At 37.3% G+C, this 27,300-nt stretch overlaps 1 protein-coding gene across 3 annotated transcripts in view; it reads left to right on the top strand.

Annotated features, from left to right (window-relative positions):
* LOC130012494 (uncharacterized) overlaps positions 1-10,993 on the top strand; it is a 72,383-nt gene extending 61,390 nt beyond the window's left edge. Inside the window, exons 4-6 of one of the 3 annotated variants that reach the window (XR_008787931.1) lie at positions 2,278-2,451; positions 4,082-4,154; positions 8,768-10,992. Coding sequence is in view for 2 of the 3 variants with exons in the window: in XM_056100556.1 (XP_055956531.1) it covers positions 2,278-2,451; positions 4,082-4,154; positions 8,768-8,990 (470 nt within the window). In the remaining variant the exon portion in view is untranslated. Of the gene's footprint in view, positions 1-2,277; positions 2,452-4,081; positions 4,155-8,767 lie in introns of all 3 variants that reach the window. The other 2 variants (XM_056100556.1, XM_056100557.1) reach the window with 2 other exon arrangements.
* The last annotated feature ends 16,307 nt before the right edge of the window (positions 10,994-27,300 follow it).

The raw sequence follows: 27,300 nt of genomic DNA, 5'->3' as shown, positions 1-27,300 counted from the left end.
GGCCCAGGGAGTAAGACACTGACTCGCTATCCAGGAGGTCTCGGCTTCGCTACCGGTGTCTAATCGTGCGTATGTCACAAAACACTCAGGTTCCGTGTGTACATAGGCATGCACGTAAAAGAACACCTGTCCGTTTGAAATTTGATAGAAGAGTAGGCCATAACGCCGCTGTCCAGGCAAAATTTCCCTCATAGCACACTGCATGCTATGAACGTCTTCATTAGGCCAGTTGGGGTAGAACAATAGGGCGTTAAACCCCATTTCATTTTCTTATATGTTCAAAAAACATTTATAGGGTCTTAAACCAACCATTTAGGATTTTATTGTTCATTGGTTTAGATAAGTTTGGCCACCTTGAATTTTTACCCATTGTTATAGCTTTAATAGAAAGTGCAGGGGGACTGCACTACACACAATTACACAAAACAAATCTACGGACAAGACACAATACGCAGAAATCACACAAAAAAATCGTACATATCAGGACCAATTGACACCACCAGGATTATCTTCTAATGAAATAAACGCAAAACCGCATACACACGTTTTCTTTTATTTTCTAGCGATAAAATCGTAAATTGGCTGGTCTGTTGTGTCAATTACCTTTGCAAACCCCAAAGATATAAACAAATGATATGATATTACATTCAAATATACTATTCAAAAAAAGTAGGAGGTATTTGATTTTTAAGTGTTATTAAAGTCACCTAATGAAACTGACGAAGAAACAAATGACAAAATGAAATGAAGTTCACATTCATCGATTTATTCCAAATGATCGTTAGACTAAGTAAGGCACAGACTGACCAGTATAAGGGTAAAATGATACCCGGGGTCAAACAGCAAAGTTACCACAGCATCACAACCAAGTCAGTAACGGGTAAATCCTCCTCTGTTTGCCAAACAAGCATTGATCCGACGTGGCATACTCCTAATGAGACGTCTAAGGTCATTTTGGTCCAGATTGTCCCATTCCTGTTGCAACGCAGCAGCAAGTTCTTGGACATTGGCAGGACGTTGTTGACGTTGACGTAACCTCTGTCCAAGCATGTCCCAGACATGCGCGATGGGGGAGAGGTCGGGACTCAGTGCTGGCCAAGGTAATGTGGTGATGTTCTGTTGTTGGAGGTAACCTGTAACGATCCTGGCCCTGTGACATCTTGCGTTGTCATCCTGGAAGATGAAACGGCGGCCATGACGTCGTGCGAACGGCACAACATGGACTGCCAAGATGTTGTCCCGGTAGTACTGGCCTGTAACACGCCCTGCAACAACATGTAAAGCCGTTCTTCCAGCAACAGTGATGCCTCCCCACACCATAACAGAACCACCCCCAAATCGATCATGTCTGATGACGTTAACGTCTTGGAAGCGCTCGTTTCGACGACGCCACACCCTCCTACGTCTGTCCAAAAAATCAACAGTGAACCTTGACTCATCTGAAAACATCACATTGCTCCAGCGTCGATTATCCCAGTGTTGACGATCCCTACACCAACGACGTCTTGCCTGAATGTGATGATCTCTCAAACAAGGGATCACGCGAGGACGTCGGGCGTGAAGGTGACCCCTATGCAGTCGATTCCGAATCGTCTGGCCACTCACTCTCACACCAGTGTCTGTTTGAAGACGAGCGCTGATCTGATTTGCTGTGATGACACGATTTCTCAAGGCCAAGGTACGGATAAATCGATCCTGGGCTTGAGTTGTCGCCCTTGGTCGACCTGAGCGTGGTCTGTCCTGTACAGATTGTGTATCACGGTATCTGGACCATAGCCTGCTTATGACAGACTGAGAAACAATCATCGTCTGCGCCACAACCGCCTGTGTTGTGCCGATCTGTAGCATGCCAAGGGCACGTAACCTTTCATTTTGGGTAAGCCGACGCATATCAAAATTTGTTTTCTGGTCACTAAAACAATTAAACTGATGTTTCCACCCCGGAATTCAATGCCACAATGACTGTAACATTCAAAGTCAGAGTCGTGCAAATCTTGGGTTGGACCCCCATGATGATCCCAAGCATCACCTGCATTCCATGCGGTAGCTATTGGTGCGTTTGGGCGTCATATGTAACTGGAAATGTTTCTTCTGTTAGGTTCTATAGTGACTTTTTTCGTAGTCATTTGCATATTTTAGTATTATGCCCCCAAAATCAAATATCCCCTACTTTTTTTGAATAGTATATATTATTTTCAAATATATAATAATCTTAATAATGCCAATGATATTGATAACACGCTGTATATCAAATATTTAAGTACATAAATATTACAGCTAGAGTTAACGGTGGTTGGGGTACCTGGTCAAACACTAGTTGTTCCGTTACATGTGGCGTAGGAATTAGAACACGGTTCAGACACTGTGATAATCCATATCCAGCTAATGGTGGAACTGACTGTAATGGTGAACTTTCTGAGGACACTGATTGTAACCTAGAAGAATGTCACGGTTAGTATTTAAACATCAGCATTTAATTTGGCTTCTAATATAGGTTATAATCAAAATCTCTAGATCATCGGATCATGAGGGAGATTTAAACGAATTAAAACACGATCAACATTTAATGATTTAATTTAAAAATGGCGAATCAAGGCGGCTAAGTCTCGAATAACAAGTACCATTGTTACGATAATAAACAAGTTATGCTGCATCTTGTCAAATCTTTTCTTACCTATTATAGCAAAATTTTCGTTAAATTATTAAGCGACGAGGATGTTCTAATCCAGTCAATATTAACTATCCGTTGACCTAGAGAGATGAAAGCTGACTTTTCATGTGAACAGATATCTAAACTAGAAAAAGACCTGCAAATAGGCAGATTTAGTTGTCGCATAATGAATCTTTAACCTCATGACATTAAGATTTCTTTACAGACAATAACAAATTAACAGTATTTGTGTTTACAAGGTACATTAGCGACGGTTAGTTGACTCGAACAGACTTAGATTTGCAAACGACGGTCATACGCCATACAGTGGGCTATCAGGGAAATGTTGCCAGGACAACGGAACCACGGCCTACTCTCAAGGATCTCTTACGTGTACGCAAATGTATACACGGGTCTTCGGTTTTTCGGGCCACCTGAACGACTATACCTTGACACTTTCCAGGCCCTCTGTCCTGCACCACTGACAAGGGAGAACCACGTCGAAAAATCCCGATGAACTAATGTTTATCAACATTACTCTGTGTATTTCAATTGTCTTTTGAAATAAGTATGTGTATTATATAATAGACCAATTGTAGTTTGAAATAACTATGTGCATTATATAATCGATCAATATTAGTTTGAAATAACTATATAGTAGATCAATATTAGTACGAAATAAGTATTTGTAATATATAGTAAATCAATTTTAGTATGAAATAACTATGTGTATCATATAGTAGATCAATATTAGTATGAAATAGTTATTTGTATCATATAGTAGATCAATTAGAGTATTATATACGTATGTGTAGTATATAGTAGATCAATATTAGTATGAAATAACTGTGTGTTTCTGTGGCGCACTGGGTCTGAAAATATTAGTTATGGTCCTTGATCGCTTTGAACAATCTTGTGGAGGCTCTAGAGGGAAAACGATTTCTGATAATTACTGCCAGAGGTATGGCCCTTGATCACTTTGAACCATCTTGCGGATGCTTTACAGACCATAGTTAGCATCTGATTGATGTTATATTTATACACCTTGTTCACGTCTATACGTAATCGTTTCGATTAATTGATACACAGAGTTTAAGGTCTTAAGACGAACAAGTATTTTGATTTTCGATGATTTTTGATAACTTGAACAGCTAAATCCATGATATTAAGTGTTTTGTATACTCAACGTTAGCATGGGTCAAACAAATTCTAATGGTTTTCTGATAATTACTTATTGAGTTGTTACTCTTAATCAGATTTTAGTGTATTATAAATGTTTCATTACCGACAAAAGTAAAAATTTGCGACAACTCTTGTTGGCGGCCCGGACGATTTGGCTGCTTTGGGCGTATGTTTCGTTGCCTGGCAACCCATCTTTATATATTTTAAGTATATGAATATTAGTGCGTATTAACTGTGTATATTTGATAGGGACCAGTCTGAATATTCTACCATGGATTTTATTTGCTGTATGCTTTTTGCTCGTCATAGTAGGTATTACATGGTAAGTTCTTTATTAAGTATTGTTTAATGGTCGAGAGCGAGACAATAAGTAATATATTGTAACAAGAAGAGGGCCGCGAGGCCCGAGTGTTTTTACAATATATTACGCAATGTCTTAAGCTCGAGACCATTAAACAACTTAAAATACAGAAACACTTGCACGGGCTTTGCAATGAAATACGTCACTCGGGTTCAATATTTTAACTAGTTACACTTGGCACATTGCCCGTACGATTATTTGAAGCAATGGTACGCCAACATCAAAGGATGACGTCACATCTGTATTTTAAAAGTTTATAATACATATCCTTAAGCAAATAGGGAGGGGGGGGTGATAGACGAATGGTTAGCGTGTGCGCGCTGTATCATAAGGTCTGTCATTGAGTCAACTGGCGTGATTTCGATTCCTCTGTTGTACGTGAAAAGGAGTAGGGTCGCCTGTCCAACCTCGTGGGTTTCCTCCGGGTCCTCCGGTTTCCTCTCACTGCTAAAGCTAAAGATCCCTACGCGCAAGCGGATTATTGAAATAAAATTAAACCATATGTTAGCCCCGAAATGACCTAGTTTGTGTCGAGTGGACGTTAAACCCCATCTCTCTCTCTCTCTCTTAAGCAAATAACATCTAACGTTTTTCTGTAAAAGTATGACGGCTAAAAATTCCGAACTTACATACAAAGATTATTTGCTTTTTCAAAATTATACCTTAAAGGCTCAATACCACTCTTGTTTTAACTGAATAATATGTCCCAATCTTTATTCTGGCCAACAAAATGTACTATTTTACAATATTCCAATTAATTGATGATATAAATTTCATCTTAACACACCTAATTTAAAAAATTGGAAAAATTCAACTAAATGATTTGAAAAGCCTGACGTAAAGCTTTACAAATGTGACTTGGATTTAACAATATTTTTTAACCCTTTGGACAAGTAAAATAGGATTTAATGGATAATTTACACAACAGGTAGGACACATCTAGTACTTAGAATAAGGCTATTTTTTTTTATTTTCTGGAGCTGTCAAGCCAGCAAGAGTGTTATTGTCCCTTTGAATACACCAATATTGATGCTGTTATTAACATACAAACCTTATTAAACTCAGCCATGACTTAAAGAAAATTATTGTTTATGGGTTTTATCATCTACTTTTCTGCACCAGCTGCTGAAGTGAAAATTAATTAACAGGATATGTAGTTTATGATTACATTAGATTACATTGTTCCGATAACAGCTGCATTGAAATTTCTGTAGATAAATATAGACCTAACCCCTAAAAGACAGAAAACGTTATTAAAAAGAAAAAAACTGCTGCTCTCGAAATTCGCGTAAGATGACAGAAATATCGATTGTTAACAAGAAGTTAAAATTAGCATGTCAAATACATCAAAAATGCAAACATTTTTCAGTGCAATTATTTAACAAATCACAATGCACAATACACGCATGACATAGGGGATATTGAAGTAGGGGATATTGAAATGCAAATACCTATGCAGGTTGTGATATGATAAATAGTCATGGACACTTAACATGCTTTGAGAGTATGTTCACAGATGAAGAACTTATCGCCCCAACAGAACAACTGAGCTGAACATGCGACACGCAATAGCGCCATACACGTGGGAGGGGTTCATTGTCAAATTTGACACTTCAAGGAAGGGTTATGACAACTGCCGCGTGCTGGTTTATCCTATCCATGTATGCTTTCCTACCGGTTCTTGCATAAGATTTACTGTTTTAGCGTATCTTTGCTTTAGTGTGTTACGTTTAATTTGCAATGAGACGTCTTCAACATGATGAACGTCTACGTGCTATTGGCATGCTTCAAAGGTGTTCTACACAGCGAGCAGTAGCCAACATGCTTAATGAATAATGTGTCACAGTCTGTGATCAGCAGAATGTGGAACCAGTACCAACAAACACACAATGTTTAGGTCGTCCTAGAGCCACCACACAAGCCCATGATCGATACATTCGTACACAGGTCCTGCGAAATCGAGGACAAACGGTCAATCAGCTTTCTGTAAACTTTACCAAGTTACAAGAATTCGAGTTACACCCCAAACGATTAGAAATCGGCTACATGCAGCCCATTTGCATGCGCGACGACCGCGTGTTGTGTCTCCATTAACTCGCCAGCATATGGCAAGCAGGCGTCAATGGAGTAGGCAGCGTAGAAATTGAGGTAATCGTCGATGGGCGCGTGTAATGTTCTCAGATGAGTCCAGATTTACTCTGCATTTCACCGATAGGCGTGCTTGCGTTTGGAGGCGGGACATGAGCGTCATGCTAACGTTAACGTCAGACAGGATGACAGATTCGGCCGTGGGTCTGCTATGGTGTGGGGAGGAATCACCATGACTGGCAGAACGGACTAGCATATTGTTCAAGGAAGGGTCACTGGTGTGTACTACCGTGACCACATCCTGGCACCGATAGTTCTGCCCTTTGTTCAACGCGCAGGTCGACGTTTCATCTTTCAAGATGATAATGCCCGTGCCCACCGCGCTAGTGTCGAGAATGACTACCTCCAGCGTAACCATATTGTCTATATGCCTTGGCCAGACATGAGTCCTGATCTTTCACCTATAGAGCATGCTTGGGACATGATCGGGAGACGTGTTCGTCGACGTAAACGTTAACCGACAACATTGCAAGAATTGGCCGTGGCACTGCAAAGAGGAGTGGGTCAGATTGCCCCAAATCGTGATTGGACTGTTGATCGGGAGCATGCCACGACGAATTACTGAATGTCTAAGGATTGGAAGAGCAATTACTCATTATTAAGACAAAAATCAAAAAAGTCCATTTTCACTTTTGACAGGGTATCTCTGCGAGTGAAATGGGGCCGTCAGATAAGCCGCCCATATGAACTGTTTATGTTCATGTGTAGGCAATTGGCCTGTTATTAACATACACTGGTTACCTCTAATAAAAACAGCAGTGCATTTCCGCAGTTTTGTATTGTTTCTGAATATCCCCTAAGTTTTCTTTTTAAAGAGTATATAACCTTTAACACATGACACAATTATATGGAATACAAGTTACTTAAAGAGTTTATTACAGCGACGTTTCGACGAGGATTCTCCCGTCTTTATCAAGCAAAGTTTTCAGATTTTTTTTACAATTCTTAAACATATTCATTAATCTGGATTTTTTAAAGACAATTTATGTATATCAAATTTTGTTAAAACCATGCATTCAACTTTTTTTAAATGCCTAATTGATTTGTACCGGATAATCTCATGTTATTTCACAATATGGCTTCTCTATATGGTCCCTTAGTAGGTTCGTTCTGTGAAAGCATAGTCACCGACCAATCTAGCTGCCTTTATTACCATGTTTTCTTTGTACATAGTTCACTAGACCCACCCTTATGGCTTCCGGTAGCTACAACCATAGACATCTTCTTATATTTCTTTCGTATATGAGCACTCATTGCAATTTTTAGTAAGAATGTAGGCCTACAAGCGAAAATAACCAAACACCTGTAGGCCTACCCCATATAAATTCTGGAAAATTTTGGCTTAATTGATAAACCAATATTATACAAAAGGAAATAAAATCGAAATCACCAAGCTTCAGCCTACTCTGCCTTACCGAATTCTCCTGTATAAGGCAAGTTATCGTCCTGTATGAAGCTTCCATATTAATTACTCTACTATATGACTAAACAGACCGTGCTATTTACTTTAAGTTGTCACAATTTGACATCTTAGTCATCTTTCGTTTTCGTTAAATGGCACTATCTCACTCTGTCATATAAATAAAATACCTATACACCCACTGAAATATGTCCAACAGTAAAATAGAAATCCATTAAAAACATTTAAACACTAACTCAAGTTTTACCCGTTTGTTTTACCGCTATTTATTCACTGTAATTAACACTCACCTCTAACATTAACATGGCCATCATAACATCCCACAATTCCCTATGCACGTTCTTTTTGTGCTGGGAAACATCACACTCTCTTTCAACCAGACGCTTTTCCACTATAGACTTCAAATATATTTTCAGCTGTATATAAGAAAGTAGCTATAATATAGGAACTTTAATTGTATTCTGTATTATATTACCGTTTGTATATATCATCTCATATTGACTTTGTATATAACAATTGTAAATAAAAAAAAAATAAAAAAAAAAAAGAATCCTCGTCGAAACGTCGCTGTAATAAACTCTTTAAGTAACTTGTATTCCATACAATTGTGTCATGTGTTATTCTCATCCAGTTACTAAATGCCACTAAAACAATTCAATAACCTTTATTGAATGGGTTGTTTAAAATTACTATTATTAAAAACATGTATATATAACCAAACAAATACATCGGCTGTTGTTAATTTACAGAGACAATTTATCTGTGAATTAAATATTTTAATATATATAAAGCAAAGAAAATTATCTGTGAATGAAAGATATCAGATTTTGAATGACAATGAATGTTTTTCTTAATGGTGATCATTAGCAAAAACCTGGAACACAAATATATAAAACAAATCGGCTCTACTCGTAGTATCAAAAGACGTTTATTTAAATATTAAGTAAAACATGGCGGTCGTACTCTATGTATATAGATACCTCATTGGATTTCTTTCTAATTATAGGGCTATAATAAGGCTTGTGCGAAGACGACGGGAAAAGAAATCGCCGAATCTTGTTTCTGATCCACAAAATACCAATAACACCTCATCAACATCAGATACTGTATATTATGTTAATGCCGCTACTATTAATTCGTTGAACCAGAGTGCAAATAATGAAAGTCACTATGATACTTTATCACAAAGGGCTAACATTGAGGAGGCTAATTATACTTCACTGACATAACAAAAGGGTAATAACAAATCCAAATCGAAATTCAATTTCAATCTGATCATCGTAAATTGAATTCTGAAAACGTGAAAAATGTAAATGTAATTGTTATTAGGGACCTTTCGCATCGTTACGAAAACGAATACGAAAACGTCACCGATTCGAGTCTACGTGTGATTTCAACCCGTACACGAGTGTGGAGCTGGACTCGAGTAGGTATGGAAACAAAAATGTTTCTTGTCTCATATATTGAATTTTCCACAATATTTCGAGGCCTTGTGTATATTGTTGATCGTGTAGATTGTGTAGAACGTGCTCAAATGCAATATTCTGCTTGATTCGTTGTACATCCGCCAAAAATCGATTGAAAACTTTGCCTGGACCGATAGGTTCATAGAGTGACAATTTCAGTTCAAGTTGTATAGGCTAATACTTTTTTTTTTTTAAAAAAATATCGAATATATCTATTTCTAAATAATCAGTTTATGAAAAATAACTGGAAATAGTTGGCATTTATTAGATAATGTCTTTCATCATCCGAATAGAAATAAGTCACAATTCTTTTCCCTATCGATTCACAGAATTTCAGGTGACTCAAACACAATTGGTTTATTTAATTAAAAGGCTGTACTATGTAAGCTTCTAGGCCTAATTTTAAAGATGAGAGCCCAATTCTCTTATTCATTTTAACTGTTATTGTACGTTAGATTACGAAACAGTATCTTAGAGGATACGAAAACGTAACAAATGTTCGTTTTCGTACCGATGCGAAAGGTCCCTTATATTATGATCTATGGTTAAGATTCCAGTTTTAAATTTTACACCTCAGTAGGCGTATACCAAATTGATGGTAATCTTTTAAGGAGCTTCAAATGAGGTGGGGGCTAGATTGTCAGTCTTATCTCAACAGAGTAGAGAGACATCTTTGTAATATTCTTTTAGATTGTCAGTCTTATCTCAACAGAGTAGAGACGGTATCGCTGTAATATCATTTTGTTTATGAATGTAAATAAATCTGACCTTTGGCGAGAATTGATTTTTACTTCATAATAATGAGACCAGTCAGTCACCCAGCTTGCTACTTTTGCTGTAGATAGGAGTATTCAGAGGGCAATGTTCCCGAGAAGATGATGTAATACCAACCACTTCTACGACCCTCATATATCCATTGATCTTTACAAAATGTGGATTTGAACATTTACTTTCATTTCTTCTGAACTTTTGATAAACATTATATGCTGTTCTCGATGTTACATTTTTAAAATTTTGTAATCTTTTCCAGTTTTAGATATTGATATTGAAGACATCGGCTTTTTATTCATGAATAACTGAAATTTGTGTTTCTGATAAAAATTAAAACATTTTCAGATATACCCGTTTAATCGTTGTAAAAGTAACTTTAACACTATGTACATGTCTTGAATAACAAATATATTATAATTCATATTACGTTCCCGTTTTACGTTTGTAATGACAACTTTACATTTTAAAATGATTAAGAGCTAGAATTATATATTTTATTTTTGCTACAAAGTAGTCAGTATATTTTACAATGATTAAGAGCTATAAATATATATTTTAATTTTGCTAATATATCAGTATATTTTACAATGATTACGAGTTATACCATTAAAGTTTATGTTTGTTATTTTATGTTTATTAATATTCTAGTACATTTTTCTATGATTTATGATAATTGAATAGTTATAATATAATTTATGACTATATATTTTATGTTTGTTAATACCAGTATGTTTTTGTATGATTTATGTTTGTTTCTTTTATACTAGTATATTATTGTATGATTTATGGTAGTGCTTATAAACAATAGGTTTGTCGTTAAATTAATTATATTTCTCTTTAGTTCTCACTTCATCATACCACGGTAAGTTAATAAGAACGACAATAACCCTATGAAATAATACAAAAAATAATGTAGTAAATGATAATTCGTTTGAGTATTCAAATGGTAGTAATCCTTTTATTTGTTCAATCAAATTATTTATAGCTGGTGGCCTATGTTTGTAATTATAGCTATATAACCGGGACTCGGTTATGGAGTCCGAAGAGATCTTCATATCTCATTTGGCAGAGGCAAATAACAGTATCAGGGGGACACCTCAAGATCTTCCGTTCTTACCTGACTTCGCCCGAAGTAATACAGCTATACTAGATCTATGGGTGTACAGTTGGAATAACTTCCACCGACTATCAGTACATGTATTTTCAGATTTCCTTTATGATCCTAATTCGTATACCATGCTTGTTTGGAAGCTATGGTGGCCTCCACTGCTGCTAGACACATGTGAAACGTCAGAGAACCCTTTCACCAGATGTGGCATCTCAAAGCTGGATTTTCCCAAAATTTAATTATGCACAAAATGGTTTAGTAAGACATGTCGCGCGGTATAGCAGTACCTACGCTGTTTTTGAAATAATGTAAAGAGTAAACCAACCTGTAAAGTAGCTAAGCCTCTAACTCAATATTATCCAACGTCTTCGACATTGAAAACACGAATTATTTGTCAATTTAAAGGACAATATTGGTGTCAGTCATTTTCACACATGTGATAGAACTGGTTAAACACGTTCCAAATATAATTTTAACACGTAGATCATCGCTACGATAGATGCGTAATCAAGGTTTCTACAAAAGGAAGTGACGAACACAAAAGGACAACACGAGTTATCCTTCTATATAACTGACTGAAGTAACGAGTGATAGATACACGGGCGAATTTCTGCTCACTAACAATTCCTTCGAAGATCAAAAGTTGATATGTGAGACTAAAGCGAGGATATCTTGACAATTCAAAAATGTAATTGAATGTCACTAGATAAGAGAACACGAGAAAAATAGAAACAGTCCGTACGTGTGTGTGAGAGAGAGAGAGAGAGAGAGAGAGAGAGAGAGAGAGATGGGGTTTAACGTCCACTCGACACAAACTAGGTCATTTCGGGACTAACATATGGTTTAATTTTTTTATTTATTTCAATAATTCGCTTGCGCGTAGGGGTCTTTAGCAGTGGGGGGAAACCGGAGGACCCGGAGAAAACCCACAAGGTTGGACACATGCATGTGTGTTTATTAATTCTATACGTAATAAAAACATGGTACTGCAAGGACTGTTATCGTTTTCTCTTTTCTAGTGACAGTCAATCTCTGTTTTGAATTGTCAGATATCCTCTCACAGTCTCATATAACAACTTTTGGTCTTCGAAGGAATTATTAGTGAGCAGAAATTCGCCCGTATATCTGTTATCACTCGTCACTTCAGTCAGTTATATAGAAGGATACTCGTGTTTTCCTTTTGCGGTCGTCACTTCCGTTTGTTGAAACCTTGATTACGCATCTATCGTAGCGATGATCGTTGTGTTAAAATTGTATTTGGAACGTGTTAAACCAGTTCTATCACATCTGTGATAATGACTGACACAAATATTGTCCTTTAAATCAACATTGATGTTGTGATCTTACCTGGAAAAGATGTGCTTCTGATATCAAATACTTAAGACAAAATAAACATTTTATCATTGGTACACGAATCGTGTACCATAATGCATTTCAGCACCATTTGTAACAAGGGACTCGAAGAACAACGGTAGACATAATTATTCCACAAGTCATGTCAAACGGTGACGGCATATTCTTATCTGGAAATAATCTGTGTAGACTGGAATAACCAGACGCTATAGATTGCCATTCGATTGAGACTTCTGGCGTGTTTCGCCGAACATACCTGATTTGAAATTATAGTAAAAACAGAAACGATTGAATGTAAATCAGTTTAGATACATTCATATTACATTATTATATGCGTTGCGACCCATTTGTGTCAATTTCTAGGTCCCAAATACTAGCGATTTAGCTCCTTTAAGATGTATTTACGGTGTTCCCAATGTCATCTTATATTTTACGCAAATCGTACCAAATAGTTCTTTAAATTCGTTCTATGACATTTGCATTTGTCAACAGAGGTATGTTTTATATCGACACAACCCTCGTGTAAATTTATTGCCTAAACTAACTTAGGCGAATTAGCGTGATTTTTAAAATTATTTGCGGACAGAAAAAGGTATAAAATATGGGTCTAGATAAAAATAATACTTTCAAGCTGCGCCGGTCAATAGTGTCACACTTTGGACGAACACTCAACGAACAACTTTGTCAAAGGTGAATATTTAATAATCCAGCATGGTCAGTGAAGGAACCGGAAGAGAGAGACACACTCGTTTACGCGAGTCAACAATACAAACATTCAGTACCATTCGACACTACTCGGTACTGGCGTGACTTCTCTTTTCCTTTAATTTACAGAAAACACATGTAAACATTATAAATGATCACAATAAAGTAATGAGTAAAATGTCTTTTAAGTCTCATAGTCTTTACGGTACGTTGGTGGTCTGCGAGTTCGTTGAGGACGAGACGGAATCAACTGATTATTTGGAAAAGGTGTTATCTCATTTTCAACTGTGCTGGGTTGAAAGGTTTCTGTCATATCAGAGTCAGAGGCTGCTAGCTCGACTGGGACTTCGGGCAAGACTGGCGTTACAGGTAACGTTGGTACATGTAAAGGTTGATATTCATTTATAGTACTAGTATCAGTTGTGACAGTATCTGTTTCATCCTCATCATTTTCATGTTGTGGAGGATGAGAGGGAACAATGTGCTCTGGTACTTTAAAGATGTCATGTAACTTGACTTTGTAAGACATGGAACGAAGCTGTGATCCTACAAACTTTCGAATAAAACACCAACCATTTTCTACACTCATAACAAGATAACGATCACGAGCGCCGGTCTTGTTTCCTTCAGAGCAAAGGTAAACCAAGTCGCCGATTTGAATGTTCATAGCTGAGGAAGGACACACGTGTTGGTTTAGGTTTTTGGAAACCATGATGATGGGCCATGATGATGTCTTGGTCCAAGACAGGAATTTGTTGATTAGAGAATTGGTTTCGGTGAGTCCACAGTTCTCTTGCAGACAATCCACGACCACGAATGCGCGAATTAAGTCGTGCAGTTGCAATAGTGAGGGGAGGGGAGTAACTGTACCACCTTTCGGTTCCTGACGGAGAAGTTCATTTTCTAATTCAGCGATGGCTTTCTCAGCAGTAGGATTTTTGTTGGGGTTCTTGGGGTAGCCAATTTTCAAACACAGATGGTATTGATTTAATACTGGATCGTTCTCTAATGCAATAAAGCCAGGAGCAGGATCAACTCGAACAACTGCATGGGGACCATCAAGAGGACGGAGTACAATGGCTAGTTGTAATAGACCATCACGTACAGAAACCTGTTGTTCATTTTCCAGTATACATGTGGCTGTATATGATGTAGTGGTTTCACGAAGAATAAGAATAAGTTGCCGGTTTCTCTTCATTACGTCGGCAGCCTTGTTTGAGGTGGGCATGAACACGGCGTAAATCAGGACAGTCATGTTGATCCAACCAGAACGTGTGGTAAAGGGTAACCGTTGACTACCATTCATGACGTCCTTAACAGAGATACTCCGTACCACTGAATTTTCCGTAGTATTAATGAAAAGACAGATCTGGCATGTTGGTTCTACACAAGGAAGGGCATTTCTACTGGCAAAATCAGATGGCACGTTGGCAGTACCTGCCAAGTGCCGAATGCTCACTTGGTATCTGCTGACAACCGAAAGGAAGGAAGTTACACGTGGGCTGGCGGAAAATTCACCACGACACAGACGTTCAAATGCTTGTACACACGGTTTACTGTCTGTGAGAAGGCAAGCATTATGGCTGGATTGGATGATGTATGGGCTAAAATGTTTGACTGCTGCTGCTGTACATAATGCCTCTATCTCACAGGGTAACCACGTTACCTGGTGTTTGCGAAGCTTAGCGCTGAAGAATCCAGATAATAACTGCTTTTCTGAACGGGTAACGTACAGAGTTGCACCAATGCCATGTTTTGATACAGAACCATCAGTGATTATTCATAGTTGATCGGTTGACCGAGGTAAAACGATGGATCGGTTGGTATGTAGGGACTGTTGAGCCTTGGTGAAGTGTAGTAAAAGTTCATCCGACCAAGTAAGTTTATCTTTGGACTGTAAACCTGTGATTGAGTCTTCGAGACGGGTAAGTATGTGAGAACAGTTAGGAATAACTCGGCTCAAGCCCTTATATGCGCCTAAAAATGACCGTAAACCACGAACAGTTGTAGGAGGTGGATATGACGAGAGCGTACTGATCCGGTGCTGACTAGCTGATATTGAACTTTTCGTCCATATCCAACCTAGTATGGTCGTAGTAGTAGGACAAATAACAGTCTTGGTAGGAGATAGCCGAAGATCACAAGAATTGAGCGCCGATAATGTCTTTTGAAAATTGGATAACAAGACCTCTATGGTGTTGCCGCCTATATACAAATCATCTGCTAGTTTCGCAATAACTCCACTCTGTAAGAGGTCACCAAGAACACGAGACATAAGCTCTTCAAGTGCTGTCTCGGAACCAGGCATACCCATAGCAGACCTGGTGTAAACACGAACTCCTTTGTATGGGGTAGCGACACCACAGTATTTCATCGATTCTTTTGATAGGGGAATCTGATAAAATGCATTTGTTAAGTCAGTTACAATGATATACTGCCAGGAAGCAATTGTGCGAAGGATAGATTCAACGTCCGGCATTAATGAAGGTTGAGACTTGCTGTATCGTCCAACGTCGGCAAAAGCGGTAACAAGGCGGTAACTACCGTTAGGTTTCTGTATTAAAAAGGAAGGGTTGAGATACTCTACTGACACACCAACATCTTCAGGACGACGAAACACCCCAGCTGCTTCCAGTTCATCAAATTTTTCCTGTAATGCTGTAAGTTTATCTCTAGCGTACTGCGGAACTCTGCCTTTTCTTTGTGGGGGCTGGACAGGACCCATGTTTACTACAGCTTGAAAATTACCAGCAGCACCATTATAGCACGATATGTTCTTACTGAAGAGATTATCAAACGTGTGTAATAGATTCTGGAACTTACTAAAGTCATCTGAAGACAAAATATTATCGGGATCTAGCTTTATGGCTGCTGAGTTATGACCCTGTGGCTGTTTAGTTTGTGGTACATTAGCTGAAGTTGTGACGGCCAATGAAGAATTGGTATCACCGGGTGTATAGTCCTTTACCAATCTGGCTTGACAGAAATGTGAATGTCTTGAAATTGGTTGTGGTTCAATAGATGTGTTAGGAATGCGAAGTTTACCGGCAACAGCGTCTAGTATTGTGGGTTGAGGCCATATCTGTGATGGTGTACTGTTTCGAGAGTGTGGGGAATCCCATCGAGCTTCTATCGCAAGAGTACTATCTGGGTCAATATCTGATGGAATGTCAACTTCGAGGTAATCACCTGGCCATACGATGGTGGATATAGTAGGCGAGCGCAACACATATGCTTGAGTTCTGCGAACAGCATGGTGAGATGACTGCAGCGGATTAGGGCCATATTGAATGACATTTTCACCTAGTGTGACTTTCTGCAAGCAGGTCGAACCGAGACATCATTCGTTGTCATAAACGGGGTACCGGCCAAAATATCCACATCTAAATCGTCGACAACCAAAGCTTCGAGTTGTATAGTGGAATTACCTCTTGTGAGGGTGGTGTAAGTCTCACCAATAACGGACAGGTGTGTGATCCCATCAGCATGCAGGGCACGCTGTGTGCTTTTTTTAATAGGGGCACCAATATAATTTGCCACTGATGATTTAATCATATTAATTTCGGCTCCAGTATCGATGGTAAGTTGTAACGGGTGGTGGTTGTAAAATGCTTTGATGTGGGGAGACTGCTTTATGCTAACACGACAGGCGATATGTCCAGGAGGAGATTCAACAGGTACAGGAGGGTTGTCGTCTTCATCATCACCATTGTCTCCCTCAAAGCTACAAATAAGTCTTGCTTTAGAAAGGAATTTTTGATCAGCTGTAGGTAAGAACGGACACGAACTGAGATAATGTTGGTAGCGAGGACGTCCAGTCTGTTTACAAATAGGACATGACTTGGCAGAAGGAGGTATTTTACTAGTGTATGGCTTCTTGTAGTAATCATTTGTAGATGAACGAAGAACACGAGCTTCTGACTAGGATTGTATTTCATCTAAAAGGGAATCCAGGGCTTGTGAAAACTCAGGTTTCAAGCTAGCAATGGTACGTGACCTAAGTTCTGTTCCATACCGCTGTTTAACTAATTGAGGTAGGTCGGGATGAATGAGGCGAAGCCAAACCAAAATGATGATATTTTCCAATGATGGAGAGAGTTCTTCGTCAAGGACGGGTACTACACCATTAGTACCGTTAGCCTTTAATGGTATAAATCCTCGGGACGCTCAGATGAATCCAATCGAATGTTATTAAAGTCCAAGAAGTGTGCGCCAGTGGACTGGAAACCAAAATAAAGGCGGATACATTGCCATATTTGATTAATTGACGTAGAATTCTTAACAATAGTGTTCCTTGAAACAACCGGGCAATAATTTGAAAGCCTCTTAGAGGTTCAGCATTAGTTTTCTTTCGCCATACTGCACCGTCAAGCAGGAAAGGTGCAAAATTCGGATCCAGCGATAAATAATATTGGAGATTCTGTCGCCATGATTCAAAGGAAGTAATATTCTCGTGTTTAGTGAGGCACCACTGTTTTGGTGCACGTGTGTTATTCGCCATTGGTGAACTTGCTGGTTAACACAAAAATATACACAATACAAAGTATGGGAGAATTGAATGAAGACAATTTATAGTAAAAAAAACTTCGTCCAACCGCCGTTTCGGTAAAAGCGACGACACTTTTGACAGGTTTTTTTTTAAACTAATGTACAAGTTTATAATGAGTGAAAAGTTCGTATCCCACCTCTGCCACCACGCCAGTCAATAGTGTCACACTTTGGACGAACACTCAACGAACAACTTTGTCAAAGGTGAATATTTAATAATCCAGCATGGTCAGTGAAGGATCCGGAAGAGAGAGACACAGTCGTTTACGCGAGTCAACAATACAAACATTCAGTACCATTCGACACTACTCGATACTGGCGCTGGAACTCACATGGTGGCCATTAAGTATTTGATTTTAAAGATATGTTCCCAGAAAAGTATTTATCGGGTGGTTGTTTCCGATAAAAGTATGGCAATTTTGGTATATATGGAAAGTAGAAATATCCAATCTTACTAGAAAAATACTGGATTACCTGAAAAACACTCATGTAGCACATACAGGACAAAAATGTAAGGGTTTCCCTAATGGACAGCCCGACGATTAGGAATGTCTATACGCGTGACATCAAAGATTGCACGCGGAGATTGAGCACTTGATGTACATATTGATAAACTTTATGAAGAGTTAGACGTACAACACTTTCTGAGATAAAAATCACGGAAAAAGACGCGGGTGGTTGAAAATCCGATAATTTAATTAGGCTTCGATATTTGTAATAAAATAGTCAACATCGTCTTAGTATGCAATGAATTCTCCTCCGTTGCTAGGTACCGAGAGAGGCAAGTCACGTGACACAAACATGACATCTTTTGGTCGATTTTTTTATAGCAGGGGTATTCCCTAACAATTATAATGTTGTGAGAAGGATTTGAAGCAAAATTATGATAAATTAATTAGTTTGAATATGTTTTTAGTCCAGATATAATTATCATCAAATCACCCAGTTTGTACGCGGGAATGTATCTTTAAAAAAGTTTTGTAAACAACAAATACATGAAAAATTTTAATTCGGTTTTCTTTCTTGTTTTATTATACACGAATACCACTCAAAATAGATCCTTTCTGGGGAAGTTTTAAAGACGACAATCCCTAAACAGTATAACAAAATGGCAGTGATTGTTATAAGTGACGCGCAAGCGAATTACTATAATAAAATTGAACCATGTGTTAGTCCCGAAATTAGATTATTTTATTTTGTTAACCATAGGTTATCATATTTTAAACGTTTTTCAAAAATACTCTTTACACAATTGAAATGACAGATCTAATCATCTAAAGCGCATGCATTAAACCTTTTGCCCCCCCCCCCCGTCCGATTATTTATAGTAATAGTAAGTGCAGGGGGACTGCACCACACAAAATTTACACAAAAACAAATACACGGACAATACATCATATCCAGGACTGCGCTATACAGTCCCGGGTCTGTAGTGACACAGACTTCACTCAAATTTGAAAACAATCAGGAATACAACCCAAAGAAACCATTGTGCAATGCCAGCATGAGTCATGAACTGCTATATTTTTATGCTACACGAAATACGAATGTAAGCATATGTAGTAAAATTCAACTATACAAGTAAGCACATCGGTGAAATGTATAAAAAAAAGTAGTCTTAACCTAAATGCTCTAAAATCAATCAAGAATCGTTTCAGTATTCAATACATATAGGGCACATGTTCCATCCGTCACAAAAACAAAACAGAATACAAAGAAGCAAATAGGAAATGTAGAATAGGAAATGTAGACTGTCTCGAGAGACAGCCGTATGCTAACTGAATGGCGACGTTATTTTGGGATTTGACGTCATATCTTAGAAGGCGATAAAAAATCACAATAATAAAGATAAAAAAAACTGTAATTGTCATTGTACAATTTATAATACCCCTCACAAGAAATGCAAAACAGGTATGCTGAACAAATCGTACTATGTAAGTGTATTTATAAAGGCATAAAAAAATAAGGGAGGTAATTCAGACAGTGTTAGGTAACTACAGAAAATCTAAAATAAAATTTAAATTGGATCATTATCCAGTATGTAGTCGGTTATATACTTATAAGAAATGTCAAACTTGGTATGTTGAAGAAATGGAAGTTTTGAAATTTCTTTTAAAATGCGTAATTGTGTACCGCATTTGGCAGTGTATTAAAAGTAAGGAGATTTTATTCGGGAGAGAAATAGTTCTTTATTGTTACATACTGTCAAAAATCGTAATGTCTGTGAATAGAAAACACTATATAGCGTGGTATCTGGTATGTTACTATAGATTGACGGGTATTTTACTACTTCAAAACCAAATTTGTCCGTTTTGTCGAAAATACCGACATTAAATTTATTGTTAATTATGTTGATGCCCAGGTCAAGAACAGATGCATTTATAGTGCCGGAATTTTCTTTATTTAATATTAGTTCAGGAGGATATATTTCACTTTTATATTTGTTGAAAGGTGTTGTCATTGATAGGTGTTATTTCATCAATGTATCGGAAGGTATAGTTTAGACTTTTAGCTACTTTGTAATCTATTTTTCTTTTATGGTCTTGAAAGTAGAATTCATATTTATATAAATGTGCATTAGCCATAAATGGGGCGGGGCCAGTTCCCATTGGTAAACCAATGGTTTGCTGTATTATCTGACCCCAACCTCAAATATGGCATTGTCAATGAGGAAATGTATGATGTTTTGAAATTTTTCTTTATCAAAAACTACAGTGTCGGCATTGCGACGTTTTATAATCCATTTAGCATCTTCTGCATAAATGGCCATCAAGTTTCTGCCTTTCCCGAAAGCTCCATTAAAGGCTTTATCTACAAACCAATCCAAATTATCTTTAAGATCTGCATGTTGAAGCATAGTATACAAAGTAGAAAAATCGAACGTTTCTATTGTTTTTGCATTAACTTTTTTATTGATTTTTTCTACTATAGTGTCTACTATAGGTTTATTTTTATCAATTATGAAAAAAATATTAATTCCAGTATAACTACGAAGTGTTCTGCACCAAATGGCATGTTGGGTTTGGCATAATTTAAGTCCTTCGGTGATAGTCTTAGCTAATGGTTTCGTTTGGCAGATACTGGAGGATATTATGTATCTGAATTTAATGGGTTTTTATGGAATTTAGGTATAGAATAAATGTAAGGTAGTGCATCTGTTTTCACATTGTCTTTAATATTATTACTCCTGTTAAATGTATATTGGTTATGTAAAATATCTAGATTAGTTAAATCTGTAATGCATTTATAAGTGTCATTATGGGTATTGGGCCAAAGTCCAACTTCAGTAAGAATATTTCTAATATAGTATTTTTTACAGACAAAGGCAATATTATCGCTGGCCTTATCGACAGGCGTTAGAACAAATTTATCTTTAAGAGAAGCAAGACATTCAACTGCGGATGTATTATTTAGGACTTCGGGTGTCTTGGGTTAAGTTTTATATATTTGATTCTCTTTGACAAGAGATCAAAAACAGAAACAGTGTTTTTCCATTCTCCAAAAGATTCTAAAGGTGCACGAAATTTATCAGACCAAGCTACTATGCATTTCCTGATTTGAGATTATTATGTAACTTTTTGAAATTAGTTTTACTTTTTTGTTCTCGAAATTGTGGTCCAAAGCGAAAAAAGTTTTTTAATATTTTTATCTTCAACAATATCGAAATTTCCTGTCAGTATATGGTCATGAAGTAGGACGTTGTGTAACATGCGGTGAATATAAATTCTACTGAAGATTACAATCACACCGTTTATTGATCGTAACAGAGCTTGACGAAATAAACATATTATACACATCATACACTATAAAACACATTAGAGTGTAAATTACAAGTTAAGATTTAGAGTCAGTACAGATTGTTGCTGCTAAGCAGGAGGTGTTTTATTCTTATTATAGACTTTGCAATTTAATTTTCTCATCAAGATAAACTATTGCCCATTTTATGGTTCTTAGGTAAACCGCTACCCAAAAACAAAGCGAAAAAACAAAATTTAAACAGGGTCCATCAGGTTTCTCGGCTACCAAAAACAGATGGCGGCGTTTTGTTACGCTCGAGTAGCATAGTTCGATGAAATTTCAATTCCACATAACTTTGTAAAGACTGAACGGAATTGAAACATTTTTGGACTGATATTCCTATAAGAGAGATTCATCTTTCACAATATTGTATTTTGCAAGTGATTTCTATAGTATAAAATGGCACACCGGCAAGTTAAGGACGATGTTGTTATATTGAATCATGTTTGTAATTTTATCGTGTATAGTGTTTTGCTTGAAGCCATTCTGCACTCTTATATTCGCGTGTCTATTCAGAGTACGCCGAGTAAATCCATAGATATAGTCCGGTGGCTGAAGGGGGGGGGGGGATCGCCACCCGAGCTGTGAATTTATGAGGCGTTTGAGGGGGCGTTTTCGAGATATAGGGGGTCAAATGTCTACAATGGGGGGGGGGGGGGTGATGTCATTATGTTGACATAAAATATTATGAAAACATAAATTTCTAGGACTGCCCATCTATAAATAAGTGTTTATGATGCCCCTGGACAACTGTTTTGATTTATGGGGAGGTGGGGTGGGGATAAAATTGGCGGGGAAATGAGTTCACGTTGATTTAAATGATGATTTTCTAAGAGCTCGATGAAACATCTCTAAATATGTTGATAAGATTCCTATTGTATGGGGGTGGACGCCGAGGTGAGTGCTCGACGTGGGGGGTGGGGGCGGTGGGGGGTGGGGGCGGTGCGGGTGATGGCGGGTGGCAACATGTATTTTTGTGGAAAGAAATCATTTCGTTCATAATTGAGCTTAAAGTGGTATCTCGTTAGTGTTTTCATTCAAAATATTAAATTTTCAAGAGATCTGGAAGTGTAAATCAAAAACACATTTAAACTCAGAGAAATGTTTAGTTGTTAGTTTATTATTTGTCTTCATCAGAAGATTTAAAATCAAAAGTTCATATGAGCGAGATAAATATTTTCTTGGTTGCTGGCCAACAGCTCGCATATCCTTTGGATATGCTTCAGAAACAAATTCACGTCGTAAATCTTCATTCCAGCCAGGTGGTAATAAAGAAAGGTCTGTTATTTTTTCACCCAGAAAATCTTTTTTCTAGCGTCATCTAGTGATGTAAGTCGTCTTTCGCGATATTTTCTACCTTTGCCCGTCTCATTATCGATCAAAATTTGTATATTTGGATCATCGTTTGCGAAGAGAATGATTGGGATGTCTATTTCGCCCGAGCAAGAACGCAAAATACAATTTGTTTCAGCACCTCCATTAATTTGCAATGCAAAGAGGAGTAGTAAAGATATTTTGGTGTCCTCGTGGTTGGTTGTCAGTTCTAGGATATTCTCGACACTTTCAATACTAATCTTGATATTTTTTGATCCAATCAAGATTAGTATTGAAAGTGTCGAGAATATCTCGGGCTCTCGGCCTACATGCTTTCAGTGGTAATGACTATCTGTCGTTCTTTTTCAAGATAATCCCAACTTTCTAACAATTTTTAAAGAGCTGGGATAGACAAACGATGCTTCTGATAACGTAATTGCTGGTTTAGAAAAAAATGTTTGTACATGTACCTTGTACGGCGAAAACCTACTTACATCAGTAGATGACACTAGGAGAAGGATCTTCTGGAGAAATTTTAATTGTGATGAAAAATAACAAAACTTTCTTTCTTTATTACCATCTTGCCCGAGTAGTCTTTTGCTGCACATTATAATAAACACAATAATTATGTTGCAGCAATATGGAGACAGGTTGCAAAATTAATGATCGAACAAGACGACCCTGCGATACAAGGCTGGAATGAAGATTTACAATGTGAATGGGTATCTGAAGCATATTAAAAGGATATACGCATATCAAGAAGATATCTATCCCACTCATATTATTAGAATGTGTTTTTTATTTACATTTCCAGATCTCTCGAAAAGTGCCATTATAATTTTGAATGACGATATTGGCACTGAAAGAAAACTCGAGAAAACACTTTTCAGGTCAATTTTGAACCAAGTGGTTTCTGTCCCCAAAATACATTTACTCTCCCCCATACAATGGTAATCGTATACACATATTTAGCGATGTGCAGTGGAATTAAAAAGTAATGTTTTTACCAAGCTCTAAAAATATCATCAACGTGAACTTTCCGCCAATTGTACCCCCCACCCCCCCCATCCATACACGCACACCTGCTACCCCCACCCCACCTCCCCACAAATAAAAATAGTTGTCCAGGGGCATCATAAACACTTATTTAAATATGGGCAATCCGAGGAATTTATGTTTTATTAATATATTATGTCAACATAATGACCCCCCCCCCCCACACACACACACACCTGCTATCCCCACCCCACATCCCCACAAATCAAAACAGTTGTCCAGGGGCATCATAAACACTTATTTATAGATGGGCAGTCTTAGAAATTTATGTTTTATTAATATATTACGTCAACATAATGACATCTCCCCCCCCCCCCAATTGTAGACATTTAACCACCTATATCTCGAAAACGCCCCCTCAAACGCCTGATCACCACCCAGATTCGGAATCTACGCAAAAAACTGGTCTAGAAAAACTTGGTCTCATAAATTCACAGCTCGGATGGCGATTACCCCCCCCCCCCCTTCAGCCACCGGACTAATAGTGTCATATTTTCTTTATTAACTAAATAGAAATGCATATTACTGCACCGAGTTTCCTTTCATAACCACCATAAAACATCATGCATAGCGAAACATTATATAATGAAAGATCATTTTTTATGCAGTCTATATTAACTGGAAAATAAATATTATTTGATATAATCCTAAAGCACTATAGCACTGACAACATTACTTTGCGTTACAAATATCTCCTGTAAACGGGTTACACAGAAGAAAAAGGTAAGTACAACATTTCTACTGAACTGATACGGTTATTTTTTGTTACATGTCGCACCAACATTGCAATTAGGCATTTGAGACACTTACTTGTTTATAATCGCAATTGTAGTCTTCAAACATTATTTCCCTTCTTGTCCAAAATATCTCTTGAGTAATAAAAACGACAATATCCCTATCGAAACGTTGCATAGTCTTGAATACTGTATTTGCAAATATTGGTTGTTTACTAAGTAAATAAAATTGAGGTTATGGAATATGCTAAGCCCTCTAATAGAATATGATAAGGATCCAAAGCCGTAGTGACGGGAATCGTATACGAGACGGGTTATATCACACGTTCGATTAAAATAAAATAAAACCAAATACGAACAATCCAAACCATTAGACAAAATTCGAAGTCCTAAAAAAAAAACGGTATAGGCAAAATGGTGCAATCAGCAAATGGACTGTTCACCGTGTACAAAATACACGACAAATAGTGGTAACAGGTGTCCGGAAGAGTAAGCTTACCCTTGGTCAACATTGGTATGGTCATTCATATCATCTGTGTTAAAATCCCTTTACTGGGGTTCCGTTGAACAGCGGATTCTGAAAAACAGATGTCATTAATCTGTCAATGTCAACATACTTGCTTTTCTTAAAACAAAACTAAAGCAATAAAACAATCTTGTGACAATAGTTTCGGTGTCACTTCACTTCGCCTTTGGAATAAGTTACTGATAAACATCACAGAATTCCAAACTTTCAAACTTTTCAAGGCTAAACACTTCTGTATTTAAACTTCTAATCCCGATTAGAAACGAAATGTTTGTTTAATGTTTCGCTTTGATTTAATATTATGTTTATTCTTTCTGGAACACCTGGTATTCCTACCACACATCTGTGTAGTTCTGGTGTATACGATAAATAAATATTTGCAATAGAGAACGGCTATATAGATGTTGTTTATTTAAACATAACACCATTTTATTCAACAACATCTCACTTGGGTTATCTTTGACAATCGGCTTTTACTATGTTCCTCGCTGACACAAATTTCATGGAGACCGCCCACCCCCTTCCTTCTCTCATGGACCTAACAGTATACACTCGTATGTATAGACTTACATTGACATAAATTTCATTAGGGGGCAACATTACCGTTAACCGTGTTTACACTGAAATTACTTCTTCATTAGGTGAGAGCAATTAGTAACAGGTCGATTCTTGTTTTAAAGCTAATGTAACCCCCTCCCCCTGCTATTGGACATACGTGACACGTCAGAGAATTCGTTCACCAGTTGCGGCATCTCAAAGGGGGATTTTCCCAAAACCGTGATAGCTATAAAAAGGGTTTATTAGTAAGATATAGCACTGTAAGGAGGTTAAAACCTTTTCAATGAATTTACGGTGTTTCGACTGACATCTTACATTGTACTCAAATCTTACCAAACAGTTTTTTTTGTTTTTTTTTAAAAATCTGCTATATGACCTTTGCTATTGTATGTTTAATTCGACAAAACCCTCGTGTCCCTTTATTGCATTATGTACTCTTTAAAATTATTTACGGACAGAATAAGATTACAATATAAATATGAGTCTAGATAAAAGAGACTGCAGTATTAAGACATTGTGAGTACTTGCAAACAAAAAAATACATGAAAGGTGTTAACTCGGTTCACTTTCTTGGCTTTATTATACCCAGATACAACTTACAATGGACCCTTATTAGGGCGGTTTTAAAGACGACAATACCTCAACAGTATAAGAAAATGTCTGTGTTTGTCGTAAGTCTTGGTATTTTAATAGTAATTCCCTTTCTGTTTTGTCTGATTCAAAACCGGAACAATAATTTAGCGTGTTTGGTAAGCTTTATTCTAGGTTAACTGTCTATTTTGTACTAATGCGGTATCTTTACATTCCGAATAAGAGATATGGTCGTTATTTTACTTCGCAGACCGGAATGAAAACTCCCGATGGCTTTCTATACATGGGCTGAATGCGGTTTAACATTCACTCGACACAAACTAGGTTCAGTTTTATTGCAATAATTCGCTTGCACATAGGGGTCTTTAGCAGTGGGATGGAACCGAAAGACCTGGAGAAAACCACGTGCAAGCGGGAAATCTAAACCACGCCACGTGACTCAATGTCAGACTTAATGATCTAAAGCGTACACGTTAAACCAATTGGCCCCCCGAACCTCCGGTTATTTATAGTAATTAGCATCAACAAGGTGGGTGTTTCTGTGGCTCGTGTTTTATTAAACTAAAAAAAACTTGGCGATATTATTCAATTTTTGAAGGACGTTATGTAACATGCTGGGAATATAAATAGTACTGAAGATTACAATTAAACCGTTTATGGATGGTAATAGAGCTTGACGAAATAAACATGTTGTTATACACATCATACACTATAAAAACACATTAGAATGTAAATTACAAGTTAAGATTTAGAGTCAGTTCAAATGTATTTAATGTACAATTATATTGATTATTAATTGTTGCTGCTAAGCAGGAGATGTTTTATCCTTATTATAGACTTTAAATTTTGCAATACCTAATTCATATGTACATGTACTACAAATCCATGCTTATCTAATTTTCTCATCAAGATAAACTATTGCCTATTTTATGGTTCTTAGGTAAACCGCTACGCAAAAACAAAGCGAAAAAACAAAATTTAAACTGGGCCCATCGGGATTCTCGGCTGCCA

The sequence above is a fragment of the Patella vulgata genome, chromosome 1 (genome assembly GCF_932274485.2).
Source record: "Patella vulgata chromosome 1, xgPatVulg1.2, whole genome shotgun sequence".
Taxonomy (NCBI): Eukaryota; Metazoa; Mollusca; class Gastropoda; family Patellidae; genus Patella; species Patella vulgata.
Note: the sequence above shows the minus strand (reverse complement) of the source record. Positions and strands in the feature narration are given on the sequence as shown.